Below are 22722 nucleotides of genomic sequence, written 5' to 3'. Positions count from 1 at the left end.
ATATACAAAAAAATGAGTTAATTATTATTATTACAAAATGTACAAAGGTTAAAAGATTGATTGTGATTGGCTATTACAATTAGAAAGAGATGTACAGAAAGGGATAAAAACATTTACAAAAATTAGAAAGGGAAAAAAATTGAATAAGAAATATTTACAAAGCAATTATGATTGCCGCGCGAGAAACTGGCCGCGCCGCGCCTCGCGGCGCTGGCATCGCCCGAGTATAAATATGGGCTCTCGCGGGCCGCGAATTCAGTCCGCGCGCGCATTCCATACAGACGACGTCTCGCTGCCGGTCGCCGCCGTGCCGGTAATAATTGTAGTGCCGCCATTTTGTGAAGATGGAAGCTCTGCAAACGCCATGAAGACCGTAGCCACGCTGCGAAGATCCCTCGCTCGACGTAACTTCGATGTGAAGACGCGTAGTGTTGTTGCGAAGAATTCTTATTAGAAAAATGCCTTTTTCAAGGCCGGTTCATGTCCGGTATTATTACACGGACAGTTTCTCTCGTCATTGCGAACGTACGTTCTTTGCAGAGCGATTTTCTTCTGTGTTTCAACTTCTATAACGAACGTATACAAAGACGGCGTGCGTTCTTTTCAGAGCGCGTTGTTTTCTTTGTTTCATTGGCGAACGAACGTAGGTACTGCTACAGTGCTCCCCCTCAAGCGAAGCGTACCGGCAGTCTGACGGCACGGCCCGTTCTTGTTGTCTTCTGTACTGGACTTGCTGGTGTCTTCTGCTTGATCGCTGTTGCACTTGGTAATGGTTGTGAGGTAACAGGTAAAGGTAATGAGGTATTTTGAGGTAAATTATTGTTATGTGAAGGTAAGGTAACAGGTAAATTGGTATTAGGTAAGTTGAGAATTACCGGTGAGTGTACATTGCTCGTTGACTCGCCGAGGTAATCTTCACTCAGTATGTAGGCGGGCTTCAAACGATCGATGGATACTGTTGCTGTGCGATCGGGTAGTTGTATTACGAAGTATTTTTCTTCTCGTCGAAGAACTTTGTACGGCCCGTCGTACGGTGTTTGAAGTGGTTTCCTTACGGCGTCGTTACGTAAAAATACGTATTCGCACGTAAGTAGATCACGATGTATGAAGATGTTGCGTTGATTACCGTGGCGCTGTACATTGTTTTTCGGCTTGAGAGAGTTGATGTTTTTTCGTAGTTGCTCGATGTAGGTATGATCTAAGCTCGATGATGATGTTGTTTCGAAGAAGTCGGCCGGTAATCGTAAGTTACGACCGTAGGTTAATTCGGCGGCGCTGACTCCGGTGTCCTCTCGTATGGCGGCGCGTAGTCCGAGTAAAACTGTAGGTAGCTCGTCGATCCACGATGTATTACTGTTGATGAGTCTTGTTTTCAGTGAATTCTTGAGACTTCGATGCCAGCGTTCGATCATGCCGTTAGATTGCGGGTGATAAGGCGTTGTACGAGTTTTTTTGATACCCATACATCGAGTTAGGTTGACGAACAGCTGACTCTCGAACTGGCGTCCTTGATCGGTTGTTATTGTAGTCGGACACCCGAATCTCGCTATCCATTGCTCGTAAAATACTCTTGCGACGGTTGAAGTTCGCGATCGTAGGTGCTGTACTTCGTTTGCGCTGTTGTAAATTTCTTCGAGAAGTAGCCGAGTGGTTGCCATTTGTTATTGTTGAATTGTTGTATTACAGCTCCCGCTGCGGTGTCCGAGGCGTCGGAGAAAATAGCGATCGGTGCTTTGTGATTCGGGTGGGCGAGCAAAACAGCGTTTTTGATGCTATTTTTGCATGCCGTGAATGCTTCTTTTGATGTCTCGTTCCACTCGATCGGTGTCTTGTCTCGCTTTTTCGCATTATGTAGGTATGCGTGTAGCGGGGCTTGAATAGTAGCGGCGTTCGGAATGCTGTCTCGGTAGAAGTTTAGCATGCCGAGAAAACGTCGTAATTCTTCTATGTTCTTCGGTAGCGGAAAATCTTCGATGGCTTGTAGTTTATCTTGTGGCGGCTTGATTCCGTCGCTGTTTACGGTGAAGCCGAGGAATTTTACTTCTTGTTTTCCGAGTACACATTTGGCTGGGTTTATCGTGATTCCGTTTTCTTCTAGGCGTTGAAGAACACACCGCAGATGTTGGCGATGTTCTTCTTCGCTGCTGGATGCGATCAACAAGTCGTCGATGAACGAGAAGACGAAGTCGTAGCCTTGCAGTATTTCGTGTATAAAACGTTGAAATGTCTGGCCTGCGTTCCTAAGGCCGGGACACATTCTCGGGAATTCGAATAAACCGAATGGTGTGATGATTGCTGTCTTCTCTATATCCTCTTCATGGACTGGTAATTGCTGGTAGGCTCGGTTTAAGTCGATCGTCGAGAAAATAGTTTTTCCGGCGAGTTGGAAGGTGAAGTCTCGTAGTCGGGGAATAGGGTAGCGGTCGGGCTTTGTTACTGCGTTGAGTCGTCGGTAGTCGCCGCACACCCTTTTTTTCGGTACGATGTGAAGCGGAGAAGACCAGGCGCTCTTGCTGGGGCGACAGAGACCTTGTTGCATCATATTTTCGAATTCTTTTTTCACTTGATTGTAGCGATGTGGCTGTAGCGGTCGGGCGCGACAATGTAGCGGTGGCCCAGACGTCTCGATGAAGTGTTCGACGCTGTGTTTCGGTGTAATATTCATCGCTGTCAATCTCGTGATGCCGGGGAAGTCTTCTAGTATGTCGTGGTACGCCTGCGTGCTGTCGACACTACGGACAGTAGGTACGTCCGTGTAGCGTCCAGGAGCGTTAATATGTAGACTGGTTCTCCCGTCGATGAGTCTTCTATTTTTCAGGTCGACTATGAGTTCGTGGTGTTGAAGGAAGTCGGCACCGAGGATTGGCTTCGAGACTGCGGCGATAATGAACTTCCATTTGTATGGTCGGCGAAGTCCGATGTTAAGTTCTAATGTCTTCTCGCCGTATGTCGGGATGACGGTGTTGTTGGCGGCGTACAGTTGAAAAGGTAGCGGCTGGAGATGGAGGCCTTTCTTTTTCGGTATGACGGATATGTTTGCACCCGTGTCTACCAAAAAAGTGAGATTCGTAGTCTTGTCCGTGACGAATAGGCGGTATTGTTTATTGTGAACGCCGGATTCCGCCGCTGCCAACGTTCTGTCTAGTTTTCCGTCGTGTTGAACGTACACGGTTGTGTACATTTTCTTGCTTCCTTGCCGAATCTGTTGTGGTAGTAACAGAATGGCGATGGTGATGTAGACCGAGGACGCGATGTCGATCGTTGCCGGAATCTTGATGTCGATCGATGTCTTGACCTTGAGCGTTGATAGTAATTTTCTCTTCTATAATTATTGTTGTTGTATTGTTGTTTTTTTAACTCGGCGACTTCTAGTGACAGCTTGCGGATTTCTTCGATGAGCAGGCACTCGACGTTCGATGATGTTGATGATGAATTATTTACACGATGAGTCGATGAGATGCTATTTACATTATTTACATGTGACTGCTCGATGATCTTGTCGGCTAGCGCAGCTTGTTCGTCGAGTGTGGTCTTCGACTGGAAAGTTTCACTGATGGCCAGGACGGAGCGAATATTTGTCGGGAGGAGATTGGCCCACATGAGTTGTAGGGTGGAATCGGGGACCTTGTTGCGAGCCAGGTTTCGCATTCGTCGTAGTAGTTGTGACGGTTTTTGGTCTCCCAATTCCATGTCCGACAGCAGCGTTTGGAATTGCCGACTGTCGGATTCTTCGTATGCGGAGATGAGTCGGTCCTTCAGTGCTTGGTACTCGCTCGTCTCTGGCGGGTTGTACAGTAGGTCGGCGATCTGTTCGATGTCCTCTTTTTCTAGACGAGCGATGACCATCTGGGAGAGCTGGCTTTGGTTTTTCTGTAGGCTGCTGGTGGCTGCCTCGAAGGTGACGAACCAGAGCCTGGGTTTGTCTCTCCAGAATGGCGGAATTCGCATCGAAAGTGCGATGCCGGTGATTTCCTGCGATGACGGTGACGTCGCCGGGTTGCTGGTGAGTGCCGAGGTTTCGGGCAGGGATTCGCCTCTGGGTTCCATTTTTCTTCAGTGGTATTTCGGGCAGCGATTCGTCGTGCAGTGTTTCGTCCGAGCAGCGTTTCGTCGTGCAGCGTTTCGTGGTGTAGCGTCGTCGAGCAGAACTTTGTTGAGCAGAGATTTCCCGGGCAGAGTTTCGTCTTGAAGGTTACTGGATTTTCTTCGGGCAGAGTTTCTTCTTGCAGAGGTTGCTTGTTGTTCACGGGGTCACCAGTTTAGAGGACCGGTTGGTCTCTCTAAGAGTTCACTAGAGGTCGGAGGAGTAAAGAGTAAAACTCGATTTACTGTGGTGAACTGAAGTGATTTATTTACAAAAATGCGCTGCTTATATACAAAAAAAATGAGTTAATTATTATTATTACAAAATGTACAAAGGTTAAAAGATTGATTGTGATTGGCTATTACAATTAGAAAGAGATGTACAGAAAGGGATAAAAACATTTACAAAAATTAGAAAGGGAAAAAAATTGAATAAGAAATATTTACAAAGCAATTATGATTGCCGCGCGAGAAACTGGCCGCGCCGCGGCTCGCGGCGCTGGCATCGCCCGAGTATAAATATGGGCTCTCGCGGGCCGCGAATTCAGTCCGCGCGCGCATTCCATACAGACGACGTCTCGCTGCCGGTCGCCGCCGTGCCGGTCATAATTGTAGTGCCGCCATTTTGTGAAGATGGAAGCTCTGCAAACGCCATGAAGACCGTAGCCACGCTGCGAAGATCCCTCGCTCGACGTAACTTCGATGTGAAGACGCGTAGTGTTGTTGCGAAGAATTCTTATTAGAAAAATGCCTTTTTCAAGGCCGGTTCATGTCCGGTATTATTACACGGACAGTTTCTCTCGTCATTGCGAACGTACGTTCTTTGCAGAGCGATTTTCTTCTGTGTTTCAACTTCTATAACGAACGTATACAAAGACGGCGTGCGTTCTTTTCAGATCGCGTTGTTTTCTTTGTTTCATTGGCGAACGAACGTAGGTACTGCTACAAGATCAATCAACTCCTGTAAATATGTAATTTTGTTTTGTAACCGTACACGTCTTGTTACTTCACCAGGACCTTCGCTACATAGAGCAAAGTCCTTTAAGCCACTCTGACATTGGCAACTCACCGAGGCGGCCATTTTTAAAAGAAGAAGAAGAAGAAGAACTCACTCACTCGGTGAAACACAGCGCAAGCGCTGTTTCACGCCGGTTTTCTGTGAGAGCGTGGTATTTCTCCGGTCGAGACGGCCCATTCGTGCCGAAGCATGGCTCTCGCACTGGTTTGGCATGACATGATTTGGACATGCGCAATAACTATGTTTTGCAGCGAATGCGCTAAAAATTACGCCCACGACCACGGCCCTAGTGAAACTTCCCAACTAGATCCAAAATCCTAAATTCCGTACTTATTTTGCTTTTCCACCGCCTATTCCCTACTAGTGATGTAACGAATGTTGGATTTTTCAGATTCGCGAATGCGAATGCGATTGCGAATATTTATCTTCAACATTCGCGAATGCGAATGCGAATATTTTGGAATTTAAAAAAAAAGCGCGCGTAAAATGTTTGACAGGTTTGACGTTTCGTGTCGGCTGTTTTTTTTTTTTTTTCATATAATGGCACTTCGGCTATAACCATGGCCAGTGTCGAGTATAATATTATGGCGGGAAAACAATATTCTTTATACAATTTTTTCTATAATATCGTCAGGTCAGTCAGGTCTAAAGTCTAGTCAAAGTCTAAGTATAAAGTCAATACAGTCAAGAAGTCAAGTCGGTCAATTCAGTAAAGTGGTAGGACGCTTTACTGAAACTTTTGATGGAGTTTTGGAGGGAACACAAAAGAGCACGTTTCTGGTTATTACATTACTTTCCTACACTTGTGCACGATAACGAATATTTAATGGTTAATATCCTACCAATATTACACATTAAAACCCCAGATAACACAATTTTAGGAAAATAATATAAAAAACACAACATCACTCTTTCACATTCTTCCAAAAACCCCCGTCGGCTATGTTTAAATTGAACATAACCGAACCGATATTGCTTATAGTCTGTGATCTGTCAAGAAAGTGAAGAAATTAAAAAGTGGCAGTATAAATTATAAGTCTATGCGTAGTGATTATAATTTATATTCTCTTTGGTCTAGGTGATTTTCGGGAGTGGCGGGAAAAGTAGAAAATTTTTCAGCACTGAAAATTTAATTTGATTTTTATTGTAAAAAGTTGCATAATTGTAGGATATTTGTCGTATTGTATATATTTTTTAATTGTATATAATTATTTCTTCGTATTGTTGGTAAGTTTTTTAATTATATAATAGTCCCTTCACGGGACCAGGCGCGCCGCGATGTCTCAGCGGCCGTCCAAACGGAAGAAGAAGAGACCAATACCATCTAGTCCGGTGGATGATCAGGCTGAGTCGAGTAGCTCTGAACAGTCTGAGCCCACAGAGGAATTTAGCAAATATGCTCCTTATAGAGTAAATGATTACAGCCGTCGCTATCCAGAGGACAGCGCAGCTGGATTTGAATTTGTAGTCTTCGTGGAAAGCACAGGTGAAACTCCTATAGGTACTCGCGACCTCATGGGTTTAAGTCGTATTTTCCAACAATCGATTAAGGGAATATCTTTCTTGAGAAAAATTAATAAATTCAAAGTTGGAGTCTATTTTAATCGGCCGAACTTAGCTAACGCATTTCTTGAAAATATTACTTTTTTACGAGACCAAAATTTAAAAGCAAGCATTCCAGCTGGTAGCACGGAGTTGACTGGTGTCATCAGCTCCGTACCGACCGAAATGTCCAATCAAAAAATTTATAAAGCAATTTCGAGTAGTACAAAAAGGGTAATATGTGTACGTAGAATAATGAGAAAAGCTAAGGTTAACAACAGCTTTGAGCTGCAACCAACGCAATCAGTGGCAATTACATTTTCGTGCTCTACATCATTACCTGAATATGTTTTAATAAATATGTGGCGATTTCCTGTTACGACATATATTCCACCAGTGAAACAGTGTTATAAATGTTTAAGATACGGACATTTAGCAAAGTTTTGTAAGAATGCAGAGCGTTGCTCGATATGTGCCGAGGCTCACAATTATAAAAACTGTACTCAAAGCCCAGATAAAGCTGTTTGCGTACATTGCAAAGGTAGCCATTTATCTATATCTGGAGAATGTAGAGTTAAAAAAATGAAAATAGAAGAAAATAAAAAAAGTATGCAACTACATCATATGCAGACCTTTTTAATAATAAATTACAAAATTTCCCTTCATTGAATGAAAACACAAATAGTAAAGACTTATTAAATGTACTTCTCTCAAATAAAAACGCACTTACGTTACTCACAGAATGTTTAATTAAAGCTATTACTCTGAACAAGACTCAAAATGCAAGCATAAACTCACAGCTTCTTTCAGAAACAATAAAAGAAACTATAAAAGAAAAAAATAACAATCTTTCACATTCTCTGCCCAAGTAAATATTATGCAATGGAACAGTCAAAGCTTGCCAAGTAATAAATATGAACTACAAAAATTTCTATTAGATAATTCCATCCACATTTGTATAATTAGTGAAACGTGGCTCAAACCACATATCACATTTAACATGAAAGGATATTCTATTGTGAGAAATGACTGTGGTAATAATCACAATGGAGTAGCCATATTAATTCATAACACTATAGTCTATAACAGAATTAATACATTTTATGATGATTCTTTACAAAATATTGTTGTTCAGATTCAAATTTTTCAGAAACAAATTTCGATTGTAAGTTTTTACAGCCCAGGAAGCTGTACTCCTGAATTTAATAAGAAAAAATTTAATGATTTAATACAGACTATTCCGAAACCGATAATTTTGGCTGGAGACTTTAACGCGCATCATACTTTATGGGGTTGCGGCAAAGTTGACGCGCGAGGGAGAGATATTGTTGATGTCGCTGATGAGAATGATTTGGTTCTCTTGAATGATGGACGTCCAACCACTGTAGGGTCGCATAGATGGAAGCCAAATGCACTAGATTTGACTTTTGTTTCGGCGTCGTTAGCATTATTTTGGGAATGGCAAGTTTCTTCAGACTCGTTAGGTAGTTATCATTTACCAACTCTGACAACATTGAATCTTTCTCCATCATTCTCTCCCCATAGTAACTTGTCACAGACATTTGAAAGTTTTCCTCTTCACACGAATCTGAAAACAGTAAATTGGGATTTGTATGAAAAAACTGTTAATCAGAAATTAAAAAAATTTCAAATTGAAACATGCGATTTAATCGACAGTTATAATAGATTCTGTGCGCTTATAATTCAAACTGTTGATAAATGTGGCACATTTATCAACGGTTTGAATAAGCCTAAGTTCTGCACCCCAACTGCTAATTCTGTTTCTCAAAGTTCTGCCTGTAGTGACGTTAAAAAAAAAGTTAAAATTCCATTAGTATGGTGGAATGAAAAATGTTCCAAGGCTGTACATGATTGTCGTCAAGCCTATGCGCGGTTTAAAGCGAATTCTTGTATTGAAACTTTTGTCGAATTTAAGCGTCTTCAGGCGCATAAAAAACGCGTATTGAAACAAGAGCGAAGGCTTTCTTGAGAAAACTTTTGTAAATCTGTTAGTAGATTAACTCCTATGAGCCAAATTTGGATGAAAATTAAAAAATTCAACCGAAGTTATACACCTAGAAGTAGTTTCATTGATAGTGAATGGATATTACAGTTTTTAAATAAATTCCAGATACAGTACCAAATAATTATAAGAACAGTAATTCCAATGTGACAACATCTCCAAATTCTTTTTTAGTAGATAGTTTTACATTTGTAGAGCTGAAAGCAGCCATAAAATGTCGTAAAGATTCTGCTTGTGGTCTAGATTGTTTATCTTACAAAATGTTTAAATTGTTAGACACCAAAAATATGAAGTTGTTCCTTAATCTATTAAATTCATTGTGGTGCCATTCCATGATTCCTGAACAGTGGAAAACAGATTGTCTCGTTCCAATATTAAAACCCGGAAAGGATATAAATGTTGCAGATTCATATAGACCTATAACTTTAAGTTCTTGTGTTGGCAAAATATTTGAACAGCTTATTAAACAGCGATTGGAATTTTTTATAGAAAGAAATCATATTTTACCTAGAAATCAGTTCGGTTTTCGGCGTGGCCGTTCGGCTAGAGAGAGCTTGAGTCATTTTTGTTTGGACATTCACAATGCTCTGTCTTGTAATTCAATATTGGTTGGTATTTTCTTTGATGTTGTTGGCGCATATAATAATGTCAATTTGGAAAAACTTTCAACTATTTTAACTTCTTTACAATTACCTGAAAAATTGGTAAATTGGGTGTATCATTTTCTTAGTGGTCGTAAATTATATGTGAAATTTGAAAATAAACTGATTGGTCCAAGGTATTCCTACAAAGGAATAAGTCAAGGTGGAATTCTCAGTCCTTTACTATTTATTTTGTATATACATAAGTTAAATATTGTCTTAGGTCAAAACATTACTAACCTACAGTTTGTAGATGACTTAACTATATATTGTACTGCAGACAAGTTGTCTGCAGCTATTGAAAATCTCAGAGTTGCTCTCCTCGGCCTTAAGGCCTATTATGATGATCTGGGCTTGGACATCAGCTCTGAAAAAAGCAAAGTTTTAGTTTTTTCAAAAAAACCTAGCAAAACAACAAACATTGTCCTACAATATGGAGATAGTAAGTTAGCAGTTGACAAAACTGTTAGATTCTTAGGTGTGATTTTTCAGAACTCCTTCAAATTTAATAAATATATTGATTACTTAGCAAACAGGGCTTTAAAGGCTTGCAATATATTAAAGTCTTTAGCAGGCACATATTGGGGAGCTGATCCAAAAATTTTATTAATTCTTTACAAGGCTATTGTAAGAAGCCATTTTGAATATGGTTATGTATGCTTTGCTTCTATTCCACATTTTGTTGATAGACTAGATAAAGTTCAAAATAGGTGCTTACGGATTGTGCTTGGTGCGATGTGTTCCACACCCATAATATCAATGCAGGTTGAATGTAACATCCCTCCTTTGAAAATTCGCTTTAAATATTTAATATACAGGTTTTTGTTGAGAATTTCATCCATTAAAAATCATCCTCTTCTTGTAAAATTGCAGAGTGGTTATTCTTCCTCTATTTTATTACATTACCTACCTGAAATTATAAAAATAAAGCAAGACTATAACTTATATGAAAGTGACTTATGGCCTTGCTATATGAGCACATTTAGCTCTAAATATTTTCCACTAAAAATTGTAATTGATAATTCTTTGAAGTGCAAAGAAGATGTCTATCTTTTACTAAGTAACCTAGTTGGTTATCAACAAGTCTATACTGATGGTTCAAAGACTTCTGAGGCGGTATCAGCAGCCATATATATTAAACAGGATAAGAAAGGATATGGTATTAGGCTTCCAAATTTAACAAGTATTTTTACTGCTGAGTGTTTAGCAGTTTTGTCTGCATTAGAGTATATTGAAACTCAAGTTTATGATAAATGGATTATAGTGTCCGATAGTCTTAGCGTTTTTCAAAACTTAAATAACCCCAAATTTTGTGCTACAACTAACTATATTATCCATGATATTAGAGAAAAATATACAAAATTAACAACATTAAACAAAAAAAATATAGTTTTAGTCTGGTCACCGTCACATATTGGTGTTAAGGGAAATGAACAAGCCGATTTTTTAGCAAGAGCTATAACTATTTGTTCTCAGGAGCATTGTATTAAAAACATATGTCTTCCAGAATCTGACGTTTTAGTCAAAATAAAAGAAACCTTTAAAATCGAATTTACAAATTTTTGGAAACAGACCATGGAAACCAAAGGAAAATGGTATTCTAAGATTAAACAGGAGTTGTCAGTCCCATGGTTTACTAAAGGTGTTTCATTTCATGACAGGAAATTTTATTCTACTATTTGCCGTCTTAGACTTGGTCACTGTCGATTTAATGCTCATCTTCATAGATTGAATATATTGTCTTCACCCATTTGTAATTACTGTAATCATTCTGAACAAACCTTGGATCACATTTTCTTTACTTGTAACAGTTTTACTCTTCAAAGATTTATTTTTATTAATCACTTGATGGATATCTTTAAAACTGCTGAAGCCATCCCGCACTCCCTTCAGCAGCTTCTGAAAACACCCGATTGTTATAAGCCAATATATGAGTACGTCCTTTCTACCATTGGTGATATATAATTAAATAGGTACTCACCAGTCATTACCTATATACCTTGAGATTGTATATAGTAACACAGAGATAGTTCTCTGTAACGGTTATGTGTTGTAAATTTCCTAATTATATATAAGTACAACTCGGGCGAGTTAACTTGACACCTGGCTTAAATTTTACCCCTCCCTCGCTTCCCCGCGCAGCACCCCGCTCTCGTCGTACGCGTCCAGTAGCGTTAGCATATTATATCTGTTACCGTTACACGTGTGTTATTGAGTTTGCGTTTCGGAGTTATTTGTTAGTAGTTAATGGTTATTGTTTTTGGATTTTTGTTGAGTTTTGTTGTGTTATTTGTTAGTTGTTACGTTTGAACGTTAAATTTGTTAAGTTTTTGTTATTCGTATTAACGTTTGAACATTGCCGTGCGTCTGTGGTATGAATTAGCTACTCACGGAATATATTAATATGAAGCTAGATACAAATTATCGGACGCATCCATAAACCTCGTATTCCTGCTGGGGAACCCTTGGGCGAGTCCAACTCGTACTTGGTTAATACTGTGGTTAGTGTAGCCCTATAAAAATAACTAGTTCCGGTAACGTAATTTTTTTTTTAAATAACTTAAAATAAAAAAACTTTTTTTGCACTCAGTACTTAAGAGAAACGTCAATTGAACCAGGTGTCATGTTAATTCGCCCGAGTTGTACTTTGTGGTTGTAAATAATTCTCTTTTATATTTGCTTTTCATCTCGTTTTTCTTAGTTTTAGTAATAAAATATTATTTAATGTACATAACTTTGAACTGTATATTATCAGACTTTTTAGCCTTTTTAGGCATCTGTCAAGAGTCAAGACCACGTCAAGACAATGAAGACAATGACCAATGACGACAATATGTCAAATTGAAGAAGGGACAATGTCAATTTGTCGCATGAGGCTAGGACACTGCTGCACGCCTGTTTTCTTAGCAAAGATTAGGATCCGAGATAGCTCCTTATGTGAATGCGGCCTAGAAGAGGGCACTCTAGACCATATTTTTTTCTCTTGCCCAAGATACCAACCTTCCTTATACGATTTCCTTCCCCCTACTATTCCTCGCCCTATCAATTTTACTTCAGTTCTGTCCTCTGTAAATACTCCCTTAGTTGAAACTTTATGTTCATACATTTATACTAACAGTATTAAATTGTAAGGTGTATAGGACTAACCCTAGATTTTTCAACAGTCATCGTACGCGTATCATCATACCGTAACCTTGTTTCTTCATAAAGCCATCTCATAAAGTAAAGTCTTTGCCAAAACACCCTGATACTGGCAACTCACAAAGGAGCCATAAATAAAAAAGAAGAAGAAGAAGAAGGGACAGTATTAAAAAAAAAAAAACAATACTATCAAAACATGAGAAATGGCTTCGGCCTGATGAAAAACATATTATTCATATTATTTATATCAAAGAATTGGCTTCGGCCTGATGAAAACTCTATTTCAGATGGTTAATATAAAAGAATTGGCTTCGGCCTTCACTATCATTCATTAAATAGAGAAAACATAGAAATGGCTGTATGGGCAACGCTCCCTTTGCCTGTCCCGACCGGGACGAATTAACAAAAAAAAAAAATCTCTTTGGTCTATGCCACGTCCAGTGATGCCAGATTGGGGGGAATCCCCCCAAATTTGGGGGTTTTTTTAGGTGATGGGGGGAAAATTGGGGGGAACAATTTTTTGGGGGGATTTTTTGAGGAAAAAATCTGGGAACAGACGGCGAAATCTAAGTACTATGGTCCCGTTTTTACCCTTAGGTTACGACTTACGGAACCATAAAAATGATCAAGGAGCTCGCGAGGATGCTGATTCTGTAAAGATTGGACGCTATTGCAGAAATAGTGTACATTCATCGTATCCATTTGTGAAATTCCCATTCATAATGAACAATAAATTTCTTTTATAATTTGTGGGGGGATTTTTCTTGAAATCCCGAATTTTGGGGGGAATTTCGGGGAACACTTGGGGAGAAACCGAGTTGGCCGTCTGGCAACACTGGCCACGTCTATGCATTTATAGAACGGATCTGCATTACTTTTATGAGCAACTGGCAAATTATAAGGTAGGTACGTAAACAAATTAATGCTAATGCTCGTGGTGCTAATGTACAGTTTTCTGACCCTCCAAGCGGCAGTTTAATTAATATTCGGAGGCTCCGGCCGTAACTCGTCCGTTGGTCAAAGTATAAGGTTCGCGCGTTTAATGGAACAACATACTTTCGTTTGTGCTTAAGTTATTAATTTTTGATAAAAATAATTTTTGTGTAACTCATATAGTTTACATACAATTATATTTTATAGAATGATATGGACATTGGAGCAATTGGATATTTGTTAGAATTATCAATCTATAAGAAGAAAAATATTTCCACAACACCTCCTACCGCAGATAATGTAAAAGAGGAGCTAGATATAAAGACTGAACAATACAATGAAGATGGTAATGTATACTATATACTACTTTTGTAGTGTTCTGTTCATTTGTAATGTTCTGTTAGCTACTTAACCATTCTGCCCCTTTTAACATTGTGAAATTAAGTATAATGTATTGTATAATGATTGGTTTTTAAGTTTGTAATTTTTTATAGCAATCATTGAAGAACAAAGTGTAGAAAATACAAATATGTATGGAGAAGATTATGCACCCGTGTTAGAATTTGAAGATGATGATGAGTCAGATAGTGATGCTGTTTGCAAACATGAATCATTGAGCATTGATACTTGGCAAGACTTAAGTGTCATTGACAAGTATGTCCACCAAAGTTCTACCACGCAGCACACAGCCACAGATAAACATGTTGGGGACAAGGAGAAGTGCGCTGGTGAACAGACCGTAGAAAATGAGGATAAAAAGGCAGAGTACAAGAGTCATAAGGACCCTTTTAACTGCAATATTTGTCAAAAGAAATTAAAAAAAACATACAACTTAAATCAACACTTGCTAATTCATACTGGTGAGAAACCATATAACTGCGATAAATGCCAAAAGAACTTCATATCAAAAAGCGCCATAAAAAAACACATGTTAATTTATACTGGCGTAAAAGCTCATAACTGTGACATATGTCAAAAGAAATTTTTAACAAGAGGGGACTTAAAAAAACATTTATTCCTTCATACTGGTGAGAAACCATATACCTGTGATATATGTCAAAAGAAATTCCCATTCCGCTGTAACTTAAATGCACACTCAGTAATTCACACTGGTAAGAAGTCAGTTAAATTGGGTCAAAGTGTCATTGACAAGTATGTACGCCAAAGTCCCACCACGCAGCACACAGCCACAGACGAACATGTTGGGGACAAGGGGAAGTGCGCTGGTGAACAGAGCATAGAAAATGAGGACAAAAAGGCACAGTACAAGAGTCACAAGGAACAACTCATCTGTGATGTTTGCTTAAAAATGCTTCCGACTAAAAGCAAGTTTCTAAGGCACATCAGGACACATACTGCTGAGAAACTATTTACCTGTGAAATTTGTAAAAAAAAATTCAAATCGGAAAGCTACTTAAAAATGCATATACGATATCATACTGGTGAAAAACTATTTGAATGCGATATGTGTAAACAGAAATTCACATCACGCAGTGCATTACAAAATCATTTAGTAATTCATACTGGTGAGAAACCTTTTAACTGCAATATTTGTCAAAAGAAATTCGGACAAAAACACAACTTAAATCAACACTTGCTAATTCATACTGGTAGGAAACCATATAACTGTGATATATGCCAAAAGAAATTTGGAACAAAAAGCGCCTCAAAATTACACATGCTAATTCATACTGGTGAGAAAGTACATAGCTGTGACATATGTCAAAAGAAATTCTTAACAAGAGGGGACTTAAAAAAACATGTATTCCTTCATACTGGTGAGAAACCATATACCTGTGATATATGTCAAAAGAAATTCCCATTCCGCTGTAACTTAAAATCACACTTAGTAATTCACACTGGTAAGAAGTCAGTTAAATTGGGTCAAAGTGTCATTGACAAGTATGTACGCCAAAGTCCCACCACGCAGCACACAACCACAGAAGAACATGTTGGGGCCAAGGGGAAGTGCGCTGGTGAACAGAGCATAAAAAATGAGGATAAAAAGGCACAGTACGAGAGTCATAAGGAACCACTAAGCTGTTTTGTTTGCTTAAAAATGTTTCCGATTAAAAGCACATTAATAAAACACATCCGGACACATACTGGTGAAAAACCGTTTAGCTGTGATATTTGTTTGAAAAAGTTCGGAGATAAAGTATATTTGAGAAATCATATAAAAAGGCATTCTGCTGAGAAACTATTTACCTGTGAAATTTGTAAAAATAAATTCACATCAAAAGCCTACTTAAAACAACATATGCGATATCATACTGGTGAAAAACTATTTAACTGCGATATATGCAATAAGAAATTCATATCACGTGGTAACTTAGAAACACATATAGTAATTCATACTGGTGAGAAAGCATTTGACTGCAACATTTGTCAAAAGAAATTTTCAAGAAAAGGTTCCCTACAACACCACTTGCTGACTCATACTGGCGAGAAACCACATCACTGTGATATATGTCAAAAGAGATTTGTAAGAAAAAGCAAATTACAACAACACTTGTTGATTCATACTGGTGAGAAACCATATAACTGCGATATATGTCAAAAGAAATTTAGAAGCAAAGGTAACTTACAAGCACACTTGCTAATTCATAATCGTGAGAAGCCGTAAAGCCTGGATATCTCTTCTGGTCCATTGAAATGTTACAATTTTAGGACCGAATATTGCATTTATTAGAGGACGCAATTTTATTTTTGGGATACGTTAGGGGGGTCAGTAGAAGCTTAACCTCAAGTTTGTGGGGTCGCATCATTAAATGTGCATTCATGCCAAATTACAAATCAAATCATTTATTTGAAGAACAAGTAGGTAAAAACATGTTACAAATTATAATACAGGAGGTGAAACTTATTGTAGCCTATCTATCTATCAAAGCAAGTCGTGTACTAAATCGCTACTATAAGAAACCTACTTTCGAAATGCCACCTAAATTGTCTAAATGTGAAAAATGTAATAAAAGTGTCACTAAAAAAATACCAGGACTTGAGTGCAGCAAATGCGGTAATATAGTGCATGCGACGGCGGAATGTGCCAATCTAACCAACAAACAAGTTGCCGCTATTCGAGCATCGGATAACTTAGAATGGGTTTGTGAAGGATGCAAAACCATAACGCCGCGACGGTCCTCACTATATGTGCCCGAAGAAGATGAGCAAGAGGAAGAAGTTACCGAAAATACCACAGACAAACGCAGGAATTTATATCCCATAGAGGTAAAAAAGATTCTTGACAACATAGCCGTTGAAATTGAAAGGGCGGTTAAAAAACAATTACACGAGCTGCAAACCGCAATTGAATTTTGTAGTAACAAAATAGATGAATTTTATGAGGAATTGGAAGAAACAAAAGAAAGAGTAAAGTTCTTAGAACGTAAAAATGAACACCTAACCAACAGCAATAAAAGCTTACAAAATAATCTAATGGCGGTAGAACAAAAATATAGCGAGTTAGAACAGAAGATGCTACACAACCACATCGAGGTAGCTGGTATACCGTACAAGCAAGATGAAAACTTACAAAGTATCACTCATAACCTGGCCAAGAAACTAGACATGGACAATGGCCAGATTAAGTCTGCAAAAAGGCAACAAAAGCTTGGTAAACCCAACTCCGTTCTTTTAATAAAGCTCAAAAATCATGCTGATGCAAATAAATGGGTTCAAGCTGGACGTAAAGTACGTCCGACATTGAGGGACTTCAAAGAAGATGTTAGTATTGGCAATGAGGACAATGTTAAGATTTATATAAGACATTCGCTCACCCCCTACAATAAGACTCTTCTTTATCAAGCAAAAACAATGCTGAACGAAAAATATAAATTCATATGGGCTAATCAAGACTGCAAGATAATGGTGCGAAAGGATGAGAACAGTAAAATTTATGTTATCAGGTTTGAGGAAGACCTCAAAAAATTACCCTAAATTATGTTACTAACCTAAATTAAATAATTATGTAACCAAATTTTGCTACTTTTACTAATGGATAATCCGGAACAAAATGTAAAAGAGATTTTCAATTGCACTAATATAGCTGACTTCTTGTCATACTTACCAAATAACTGTTTTAATTTTGTTTGTATACATATTAATATAAGATCAATGATAAAAAAAAATTCTAAATTAGAATGCTACATAAATGACTTTAGAAATAAAATAGATGTCATTGTTATTACAGAACCAAATATCTCAGATAGTGTAAGCTCAATGTTCCAGCTGCGAGGATATACAATGCACACAAAATTAAGAAAAAACCAACGAGGGGGCGGCGTTATTATATATGTACAACAAAAACATAATATAAAGATTAACACATATAGCACTTTGTACTGCGAAAATATCATAGGAACAATTACTACATCAAATAACTATAAATTAACATTGTGTGCACTGTATAAACCACCTTGTAAAAGTAGTCACTTGTTTTTGAGCACTGAATTGTCACGTATACTTAAAAAATACCACACGATTAAAAACTTCATACTCATAGGCGACATTAATATAGACTTAAAATCTGAAAATAGCATAAAAGACAGGTACCTAAGCATGCTCTCGGGGGCAGGTCTTCTCTGTGGTATTTCTGACAACACAAGAATTGAAGAATACAACGGGAAAATAACTCAATCTTGTATTGATCATATATTTGTCAGAAACTACAGAGAGGATCTTCACACCGCAGCGCTCGGTACTGTACTGGCGGACCATCGAGCCATTTGTATAGCGTTATCGGGCTTACCGCCTATACAGAGTGTTGTAAAAAATATCACAACTATTGACACAAAAAACGTTAATGAACAGTTAAAACTAATAAACTGGGAATTAACAAATTCAATGAAATGTCCTGAGGAAATATATAACTTCATAAAACAGGCTTTTATAGATGCGTATAAAAAATCTACCAAAACTATTAAAATCAACACACAATCTAGGAGAAATAAAGAAAAATGGGTCACACGTAAAATAAAGGATAGATGCAACGAATTAAATAAGATGTATATAAAATGTAAAAAAGATCCCACTAATAGAATACTTAGGTCAGAATATAATCATGAAAGGAATAAATTAAATAAAATGATAAGAAAATCTAAGAACAAATATTGTAATACACAAATATTAAATAATAAAAATAACCCCAGAAAATTATGGCAAATACTGAACGATATGATGGGCAGGACAAAAGACACAATAGAAAGGACAATATATAAATCATTCAATATCAATAAAAACACGGAACATATGGTTGTAGATGGCTTTGCAAATTCATTTCGCAACTCAGTCGATGTAGTAGTTCCAAAATGTAACAAACCCCTCCTTAATGAGGACAGCTACTCAAATTATATTGACAAATCAATTTATTTCAAAAAAGCTACTGCATTTACGGTCAGTAAAATCATTAAGAATATAGACATAAACAAAAGCCCTGGCATAGACGGTATCCGTACAATTGACATCAAACTTGCTAGCGAACATCTATGCGGAGCGATAGCGAATCTAATTAACTGCAGCGTAAACAAAGGAATATATCCATCTGAACTTAAAACAGGGATAGTAAGGCCCATATATAAAAAGGGAAAATCAGACAGTTATGAGAATTATAGGCCCATCACTATACTACCAATTTTAGATAAAATTTTTGAGAAATACATATGCAAACTCATACTTAATTACTATGATAAACATAACATACTAACAAACAAACAATTTGGTTTTAGACCTAAAAAAAGTACAACACAATTATTATCACAATTCTCTGATGAAGTTAATAGTAAATTAAATAAAAAAGAACATGTCATAATTGTTTTGATTGATTTTAGCAAAGCTTTCGACACAATAAAACATAAACTTCTAATAAAAAAACTCGACAGCATGGGCATAAGAGGTCAATTGAAAAGTTGGTGTAAAAACTATCTAAAAGGACGTCATTACACTGTTAAAATAGGCAATACAATGAGTAGTAAGATCGGAGTTACAATTGGTACAGCTCAAGGCTCGGTAATAGGGCCAGTGCATTATTTGTCTTATGTAAATGACCTTGAGAAAGTCATCAAACACTGTACTATCTACAAATATGCGGATGATACATGTCTCGTTATCTCCGATAAAAACCTTGATTTAGCATTACAAAAGTTACAAGAGGATTTTACTGCGCTAAGTATGTGGTCGCACGATGCAGGATTAGTACTCAATGCCCAAAAAACGAAACTTATACATATCAACTATAAGCGACAATCGATATCACAATCTATTAAACTTATAGCACACAATCACCTGTGCCTACATGCGAGATCTCAGACGTGTGCTTGTCCAAACATAGAACAAACTAATACAGCAAATTACCTTGGAGTCCTGATAGATGATCATTTTAACTGGGGTTCGCATATCGACCACATTTGTGAGAAACTGAGACTGTTGCTAACGAAGTTTTATACAATTAAGAACAAAGTGCCCTACAATGTTCTTATTAATCTATATAATGCATTAGCTGACTCAATAATATCATACGGACTTACAAGTTATGGTAGAACTTTTAAAAGCTATTTAGATAGAATATATACACTACAGCTAAGACTATTAAAACTAATTGTCCCAAAAAAAATAAAAAACAAACACAAAGATAACTACGATAAGCTGTTTGGTTACTGTAAAATACTGCCAATACATACAAAATTTAAATACCTAATTCTTGCAGAAAATATTATGAAACCTGTCACGGCTAAAATACATCTACGAAAAATGACACACAAAAAAGTAGCCACCATAGGAAGTACAAACAAATACGGAGAAAGAACAAAAGAATATATTGTTCCTAGACTATATAACGAAATACCGAAAGATATTGTAAATAAATTAAACGAGACTAATATTAAACGTATAATGAAAACACACTATCTTGAGTGTTTACGTAGGTAATACTTTATATAAAAAAAATTTAGTTATTACCTCCACTATAACATTATGTGTTCAGCATAAATTGATGCATTCATACAGCCAATTTATAAATTAATAATGTGTAACATTTACTATCGCCCTGTATAAGCAGGCGCAACACCGACGAGAGTCGAGACTTGTTTACAGGCAGTAGCTATGCCTATAATGCAAATTGCAACGCGTAGCTGCACAGTCGTACTGCGGGCGCATAGCGTGCGCACGCGTTGTATGAATAGGAAAAGGTACAAGTATTCTGTACCTTTGGTACAGAATACTTGTACCTTACCTATGGAAATGCAGTGTGATGAACAGGTGAATGCTTATGTAATAAAATATGTACTAGAAGATATTATGTTAGCCGTAGGTTACTTAATTTTTCCATTGTAGCGTTCCTTATTATATCCCGTGAGGCCGTGTTAGCACAAGCCCAGTATGGGCTTTTTAACACTGTTATTTGTTAACTGTATATTAATTTTTGTGTATCAATAAATAAATAAAATAAAAAAAAAATAAAAATCTGAGGCATGCAAATTATTATATTACTACAAAGTTACTGGTAAAATATTTCATTGAGTATCTATGTCAAATATTGTAATTTATATATTACTATTATTATATATTTAATTATTATTGTTAAAGTACATTACATAATATATTATTACATTGCAAAATACCTAAAATATTTCATTGTGTATTTATAATTTATATCGAAATTATGATATTAATCAATAATAATGTATAAATTTTATTTTTTTGTACGATTTTTTATATAGAATTATAAAATCATTTATTATTACACTTCATATTATGTCAAAAACAATACATATTAAATAAATTTAACTCATTTTAGTAAGTACATCCGATGATTATTATTCCACAATAATTGCATTATCTGTTAAAAATTCTCTGACATCGTAATAAGCTTTTTTTAACAAAATTGCCTTGACTTTGTTTTTAAATTGTTGCATATTATTTATCTTTAAAACATCTTTTGGTAGCTTGTTATACATACGGATCGCCATACTTAGGTAGCTCTTGTTTAGTAACGCAGTTTTGCTACTAAGGTGACATATCTTGTGGCTATTCCGGTGACTTTTAAAAAACTCAAATTCTTGTAATATATTACATTTTATGAATGTTATACTTTCTAAAATATATAGGCAAGGGAATGTTAATAATTTAAGACTTATAAAGTGTGTCTTACAGCTGTCGGTCATTCTTATTTTACATATTGCTCTTATGCACTTCTTTTGAGCTTTAAATATTTGGTCTTTGTCAATAGAATTGCCCCAAAATACCACTTCGTATCGTAATAATTATTCGACTTGCGCTAGATATGACGTTCTAAGTGTTGTGAGGCCACTAATCTTTTGTAGCATGTATAGGGCATATGATAATTTATTAATTTTTCCTCGAATATAATTACAATGCTCTTTCCAATTTAGTTGGCTGTCTACGTAAATCCCTAGAAACTTAGAAACTGACACTTGTTTAATGGTAGAGTTCATATAATCTATATCTGCCCTTATACAATCTTTTTTACAATAATTGTTCTGAAAATACTTTAAATGTGTTTTGTCTAAGTTTATTTTTAGGTGGTTCTTTTTAAGCCAATTAATAATTTTGTCAAGGGAAATAATTATATCGCTTTCTAGACTGCTTAAATTTTTTCCTGCTAAGATTACTGTGCTGTCGTCAGCAAAAAGTACCATTTTTTTGTCAGTTGATCTGGGTAAGTCATTAATATAGATTAAAAACAAGACTGGGGCTAGGACACGGCCCTGGGGAACACCAATTTCTACTTCTACAATTGGTGATATAAAGTCTGTCTCCGTGAGGTTAAGATCACATACTTTTTTTAATCTGAGTACACTGCTTTCTGTTACTAAGAGACGATTTTATTAATTATAATACATTTCCTCTAACACCGTATGAGGCTAATTTTTCTAATAATATTTTATAGTATTGGATCCGACCGTAAAATCCTGCAGGACTTTTAACAAGGCAACCCAACATTGATCCATTCTATACGTTCTAAAGATTATTTTTAAATATATTTGATCGAAAAAAACGATTCCTGCAGAATTTTACGGTCGGATCATAGGATATTATGGTCAACAAAATCAAAGGCTTTTGATAGGTCCATGTACAACGCGCATATGGTATTTTTATCGTTTAGATTTATTAGAATAGTTTTTATAAAATCATGTAAAGCATAATTTATCGACTTATTTTTTACAGCTTTGTAGGTCCTATAGTCTCTGAACAAAACCGCGGACAGACAGACAGACAGACGGAAAAATTATTATTATTATATCAATAAGCACACTAGCAGCTTATAAGCTGATGCGTGTGTATCATACGATTTAAAGTTTGCAGTCTGTTCTTTAGAGAATTTACTG

General features: G+C 36.8%; 2 protein-coding genes and 1 long non-coding RNA gene across 4 annotated transcripts; 1 reads left to right on the top strand and 2 right to left on the bottom strand.

Moving 5' to 3' along the window:
• Positions 1-668: 668 nt before the first annotated feature.
• On the bottom strand, positions 669-1412 carry LOC121736727. Its single transcript, XM_042128112.1, has one exon. The coding sequence runs from the start codon at positions 1410-1412 to the stop codon at positions 669-671; it is 744 nt and encodes a 247-aa protein (XP_041984046.1).
• Positions 1413-7255: 5843 nt separating this feature from the next.
• On the bottom strand, positions 7256-11364 carry LOC121736491. 2 transcript variants are annotated; one of them, XR_006037028.1, is made up of 5 exons: positions 11289-11364; positions 11089-11206; positions 10026-10217; positions 9548-9674; positions 7256-8231 (listed from the first exon to the last, which is right to left on the bottom strand). It is a non-coding gene; the product is annotated as an uncharacterized LOC121736491 (long non-coding RNA). The 2 variants fall into 2 exon arrangements; XR_006037027.1 differs by lacking the exon at positions 7256-8231 and adding an exon at positions 9180-9359.
• Positions 11365-13292: 1928 nt separating this feature from the next.
• LOC121736490 (gastrula zinc finger protein XlCGF7.1-like) lies at positions 13293-16060 on the top strand. The gene is made up of 5 exons (XM_042127712.1): positions 13293-13350; positions 13589-13727; positions 13876-13973; positions 14535-15159; positions 15910-16060. The coding sequence occupies exons 2-5, from the start codon at positions 13595-13597 to the stop codon at positions 16005-16007; spliced, it is 954 nt and encodes a 317-aa protein (XP_041983646.1). The 5' UTR covers positions 13293-13350; positions 13589-13594; the 3' UTR covers positions 16008-16060.
• The last annotated feature ends 6662 nt before the right edge of the window (positions 16061-22722 follow it).

This window comes from Aricia agestis, chromosome 19 (genome assembly GCF_905147365.1).
Source record: "Aricia agestis chromosome 19, ilAriAges1.1, whole genome shotgun sequence".
Taxonomy (NCBI): domain Eukaryota; kingdom Metazoa; phylum Arthropoda; class Insecta; order Lepidoptera; family Lycaenidae; genus Aricia; species Aricia agestis.
This window is presented reverse-complemented; position numbering and strand designations above follow the sequence as displayed.